The following is a 6,210-nucleotide window of genomic DNA, read 5'->3' on the forward strand; positions in this document are numbered from 1 at the left end:
GCGGGTGACCCCCGAGTTGGTGCCCGTCGACGTCTTCCACCGCCCGCGGCCGTCCTCCGTGCACCGGGACGGCCTGTCGCCGTTCTCGTACTTGCGAAGCCTGGAAGACAGGAAGTACCAGCAGCCGCCATGGTCCCTGTTCTTGTACTCTCCTGCGATCGATGAATGTAATCAGAATTAAATTTTTAGCGGTAACCAATAACGTTTACTACTAAAGAGCTAGGTCAATTTGTCAAGACTATTAAATTTGTCAGATTTTGTCAATTTCTTGTGGCTTACACCATTAGCATACATCATTGGCTACCTCTTGAATTTTATTATTTCAAATACAAATTTTGAGTCTTTGAAAAATAAAAAAACTACATGTAGTTTGGTCTCCGAAACGCCACACTACAGTGTATCTAGATTCTAAAACACTCACACTAATGCTATGCACATGTACCGTCAAATAGAAACTCTCACTAATAGCTCGCTAAATTACACTAAAACATTAACTTAGACAAGAAAATAGCGCTATTTCTTCGCGAGGATCAAATATTTTTAGATATAAGTTTGAAAATTGAACCTTTGTGTGTAAGTTTGAGCTTATGCACTATTTTTTTATCACTGGGATCATCATCATGGTTGTTAGTAGACGTCATTGATACCTGATTTTTCGAGAGTTTTCTTACTCACTCCGAACCCTTTTAATTGACAAGAATTTAATATAAGTTGTACTGGATTAAGGTCAATTAAGAAAAATCGGATGAAGTATTTAAAAAATGCTAAATAGATTTGGTTTCGCTATATAGCTTTCTTAACGGCTAGAAAATATTGACATCACCGACATTAGCGCGCTATTTTGAACTTTTGATATGCACTCGTTGACGCGTGTGCTGTGCAGGTAGTACGCACCGTTGAGAAGCAGTTGGTCCGGATGGTAGCGGTAGACGTAGTCCTCGATGATGGCGTCGGTGGGCACGTGCGGCCTGCCCTGCAGCCGGGGGAGGAGGTAGTACTCGATCAGCTCATCGTCCGTCGGCGTGAACCGGAATCCCGGCGGGAACTTGTTGCTCTCCTCCTCGATTTCTGACATGTTGCCGTTGCAGGAAGAAGAGGCAGGATCGTCGACGAGATCGGGCCAATCTCGGAAGGGTTTATCTAATCTAATCAGGATGTTTGTCTGCAGCGTTTTATTTCGTAGGCGCCGCTACTTGTAATAGTTCGACTAGGACCCGCCGGCGTCAGGTTGAGCAAGGACCGGACAGGAGTCCGGAGCGAGGTCCAGCTCTAGAGACGCTGCGAGAGGTTGACTGTCAATCCAATTTCCAGCCGCAAACGACTCAAACAGCTCGACCTATTTAACCGACCACGACTCATGTTCTGCTAAAGCCGCCCGGCGACTAATTGGACACCGTGTGCCATCCATCCCACTACTCTCTTCTTACACCCAGTCAGGTAGGTGAAATTGATCTTCATCAGTCTGCCTTTGTAATTCTCTGCACATTCAGAGCAGCATCCATCAGCGCTGGTCCAACCCCTCTTAGGGCATCCCCAACATGCCGACACCAACGGGCCGACGCTGTCCGTTCGAGTCTGCACGGTCTAACGGCGCGACCCAAACAAACCGACTGCCGCTCGAAATGCGGTCATGTGCTTCCCTTTAGATGTTACTCCCCCTTTGCAAGGACATTCGGATCCAAACCCCTATAATGCCACCGAAAATTCACACGAACGTGCCGTCATACTAATTCAGATGTGTTTGAAACAGGAACATATATCCGTCCTGATATGTACTTAATCTACTTCCTCTTCGTACCCATTCCGGAACTGCAAACAGACCATTGTATATATACCAAGTACTGACTGCCCTGCAGATTCAACGAAAAGTTCCAAAATGATACTTACTGGTGAGACTGCTATGTCTCACCATGTTCTGGCGCCAAGAGTCTCGTCTCAAGCACTACTATCTAGTTACTATACCACATCAGGCCACTAACAAACAACTAGGTTATCTCTGAAGAAGGGAAGATCTAATGGCGAAGTACTTGTTAGATTTTTGGGTGAGAGTGAGGTTTCACTTTGCAGCTTGTAGTGCCAACCACTCTACTTTGCTCAAGCCATAGTAGACCGCTTTGCCACCAGGCCACATACGGAAATTCCAGCCCATGGGAGATCCGCCGATGACATAAGAACCTTTCACACCGTCGCCCAACTGATTGGTACGGTTTGCTATCTCGCTCGCATTGGATTCCCGCTGAATCCCCATTGTCGCAGCCGGCGAGCTAGCATGCTTGAGTGGTACCTTCCCACCTGTATTGTGCAGAAACATTGCATCCTGGCCTATCTGAGCCTGAGGAACTTGATTCTTCGCTACAGATGGCACTTCTCCTGCAGTCTTGTTCTGGACAGCTCTAGCTGCAGGTATGTCCAATGGTTTTATAGGCTCACCAGCAGCAGCAGATATATCCAGCCGCATTTTCTTGGATAATTCCATGACAACCTTTATCTCTGCAACACAGGGTGAATGAGCAGGGGCAGACTAGTTAGCCTTATTAATTATCCTCAACAGATGCAAGCATGTGCATGAGCAAGAACTCATGCATTTAAAGTACTCTTCAAATATATAAGCATTAAGCCCCAGGCGATCAACAGACATTTCTCATCAAAACGCAGAACACAACTTTAAGTGGCCTTTCAGAAATAAGTGCAAAAATGGATTCCTACTGCTTGTATGAATATACGCAAACTTCGTATAACAGCTGATGGGTACAAGAACCTGGACACAATACATTATGATCTTGGGTACTACAGACACATGACACAATGCATCACATTATCCCATCTGTTCCATAAAAAAGATGTACAGTGTAAAAACAGATGTACATCGTAAGTGTTTTCAGAAGTCAAACCATGTAAAGTTTGACCAAACTTCTAGAAAAAACTATCAACCTCTACAATGTCAAATCAATTTTATTAGATGCAGCATTAACTATATTTTCATATTTTGTTGATATAGTTATTTATAGTTTTTTATATAAACTTGGTCAAACTTTACATGATTTGCCTTTTGACAAATTTTATACGCCTTCCTTTATGGAACGGAGGTAGTACAGAACAACGGGGGTTTGTCAAATGCAGGGCTGTGAAATGTAACATACAGCCGTTTTTACATCTTACAGAAATGTAACAGACTGATAAATGTGTAGATGTCAAATCGCAATTGTTACAGATATCTTCAGTATTGGGGACTAAATCCACACTTGCAAAGAGCCCGTCACTGTCCAGACAACTGAGGCAATCCTAGTACGTGAAGGGAGCAGTATGCTTATATAAAGATGGAATCTAGAGGAAATGGTTCAAGACAATATTCAAACCTAATATCTGTAGCTCGGCAAGATCATAGCCAACACATCAGGGAAGTTCAACACAACTTCCTAAGTTCTAACACCAATGTGAACTGAACATTTACCTTTCAGGATCTCAAGAGCAGCATCATCCTTTCGGAAATCAGTAGCTCGGCAAACCTTCAACACAACAAAGGTACCATTTAGAGCGGCTTTCCATTTTAATCAGGATACATCAAACGACAATTGACAAGTAAACAACAGGTGAGGGCATGTCGAACTTTTAAGTTTTACAATACAATGGCGCACATCAGCCATGGCAGCACACACTTGCACTGAATAATGGCGTCTTAAAGTACCCGCTAATGTAGTCACCACTAGCCACCACATTCTCTGTAATCTAATCTCTGTTCTGTACAAGTATGCCATTGTCTCCATCATATCCATTTCAAGTATTCAACTAGAGAAAAAAAGTATTCAGCTAGAAAAGCAGCATGAGCCAAAGGAGTGCATCATTGGCTTGGGTGGCGTGTGCCGCTTTAATTAAAAGCAGTACAATAGCATTATAACAAGCACAACACTACTGTCAAAGGAGCACGTATTGTAATTATCACGCATTTTCATCTTATAAATGGACGGTGCTAAAAGGGGTGCATCAAACGTTCAATGAAATCCTCAATTCAATCAATAATCTGAATTCCCCCCACCTAAACTACCAAGCACAACACTACGGCCAGTATTTTACCCTGAGGCATTGGTCAACTAACATCACCTGCTCTGCGTGAAGATTTTTTTAATTCTTATCCCAACAAATTTCACCCGGAGTATGCAAGATGCTGCTGTTTTTACCAAGCCTGAATGCACCGAGAAATTCTCGGCGAGGATATAGGGTTCGGATTGGGGACCTGAAGGAAGCGGCCGCGGAGGTTGGCGACGGCTGCTCTGATCTTGTAGTAGGGCGATTGGTGGAAACCCACCTCCTCCAGCTTCCGCTTCTTCGGCCGCGCGTCGGCATCGGCGGCGGAAAACAGGGGCGGCGGCGGCGGCTTGATATCGGCGGTGGCCGTGGGCTCCGACGACGGCGGAGGAGGCGTGGTGCTGGTGGGTTGAGCGGACATGGCTACGTGGGTGGGAGGGAAATGGTTGAACACTGGATGGGAAAACTTGCAGGCGAGATAAGCAATGGAGTCGCTGTTGTGACGAATTCTGGCGGCCCGTCTGGAACTGGAAGGCGTGGCGTTTGCGACAAGTACTTCTCTCCGCCCACGCATGGATCTAGAACTGAGTGTGCAGTCCAACTTCCCCTAAATTTAAATATTGAATAATTATTTAATTATTATGTTAAAAACTCAAGACGATGGGTAACATGGGTGCGGTCAGTCTGGCAGACTGACAGAGTAATAAAGGACGAAGCGATGGATCACTTTACAGCTACTGCATCTTGTACTACCTCTGTCCATTTTTAGATGTTAAAAATTTATCTAAATTTGAATGTATCAAGATATTTTTTAGGTATAGATACATCCAAATTTAGATGAACCACTGGGTATATATTAACAGACGGAGGGAGTACTATATGATTTCACTTACCTCAATAAAATAAAGGGTGGAGCCATGGATCACTTTAAAGCTATTGTCTTCTCTAGAGATCTTGTATAGGATTTTTGTTGAGTTGACAGGTATAATACTATTGTATATGTTAAACTTGTTGCCTTCTCTAATTGATGTGAAAGATCTCGTATAGGATTTTTGCTCAGTTGACAATATAATATATTGTATACGTTAAACTTGTTGCCTTCTCTAAAAAATATGAAGGATAAATAAGACGTGTTTTCTCTACCATGTATAGGTTATATTTTTTATTTACTTTGTAGGTTATTTTATTTTACTTTATTTCAATTTTTGGGACCACCTATTCTTCTTATTTTATTGTGGTGGGTGTTGTGGACCACATATACTTCTTATTTATTTCGTAGATTTTCTTATATTTTTCCTGTTCCCTATCTCGTACACTATGGACATATCTCCTACACTATATAGTGTCTTCATCGCTTGAAGGCGTATCGCCGCTTGGTGTCTCTCCAGTGGCTCGTCCACCATGTGTATCGCCATGTGTTACACTCTCTTCATATGCCATCATGGATCCTAATCCCCGACACCTCCACCTCATCATGTGTGGTGGCTCAACATAACACCAATGAAATACAATTCCATTAGTACTACTTCTCTCCGAATGGTACAACAAACACATTTGCGATTTCAAGACATGTCTATAGAATTACAACTCCAAATTTTTTCAGAAGATTTTCCCAACCTCCTAATAAAAATAAGGTAAAATTGCAAATAAAAATCCTGAATAATAACTCATTGACTAACTTATTGCTAACTCTAGCTATCGAGATACTTGGCCTGCTGAAGATTCTTGATTGAACTCTAGCTACTGAGGTCTTAGGATTAGGGATTTGGTTCCCTTGTACTCCTAGTCTAGATTTTCACCATGGTATATGTAAAAGTTTACTTCATCGACTTCAATGGCTGATTCCTGCATCTTGCTAGCAAATATCTATAGGCAGTTGTTAGAACAAGATGATTACTTGTTATATGCTAATAGGGTTTTAGGGCTTCATATGGAGTTAGGGTTTAATACATGATGGAATTAGGGTTTCATATTTGTCATATAACTTCAAGGAAATGACTTGTTGAGTAAAGTTGAAAGTTATAAATAACTCCTTAAGACAAGTTAATTATAATTTCTACATTTTTATTATTTTTTCATTTTAAGAAAAAGATAAATAGGATAAATATAATTTTCGATTTTAAATGCCAAAAATGATGATCTTAATGATACAATATAATTTATTTTGTTGATTTATTCCTTTTTAAA

At 41.9% G+C, this 6,210-nt stretch overlaps 1 protein-coding gene across 1 annotated transcript; it reads right to left on the reverse strand.

Moving 5' to 3' along the window:
- Window positions 1-1,810: 1,810 nt before the first annotated feature.
- Window positions 1,811-4,444, reverse strand: LOC124671648. Its single transcript, XM_047207997.1, has 4 exons — window positions 4,232-4,444; window positions 3,452-3,506; window positions 3,160-3,173; window positions 1,811-2,521 (listed from the first exon to the last, which is right to left on the reverse strand). Exons 1-4 carry the CDS (start codon window positions 4,442-4,444, stop codon window positions 2,057-2,059), a joined length of 747 nt encoding a protein of 248 aa, XP_047063953.1. The 3' UTR covers window positions 1,811-2,056.
- Between the last annotated feature and the right edge of the window lie 1,766 nt (window positions 4,445-6,210).

This window comes from Lolium rigidum, chromosome 7, assembly GCF_022539505.1.
Source record: "Lolium rigidum isolate FL_2022 chromosome 7, APGP_CSIRO_Lrig_0.1, whole genome shotgun sequence".
Classification (NCBI taxonomy): Eukaryota; Viridiplantae; Streptophyta; class Magnoliopsida; order Poales; family Poaceae; genus Lolium; species Lolium rigidum.

What these genes read in the sequence shown, in the direction of transcription:
- LOC124671648 (XM_047207997.1), bottom strand. Translation starts at nt 4,444, where the DNA reads ATGTCCGCTCAACCCACCAGCACCACGCCTCCTCCGCCGTCGTCGGAG. An exon ending in TCCGCGGCCGCTTCCTTCAG is followed by an intron (nt 3,507 to 4,231) that starts GTCCCCAATCCG and finishes GTTGTGTTGAAG; the next exon opens with GTTTGCCGAGCTACTGATTT.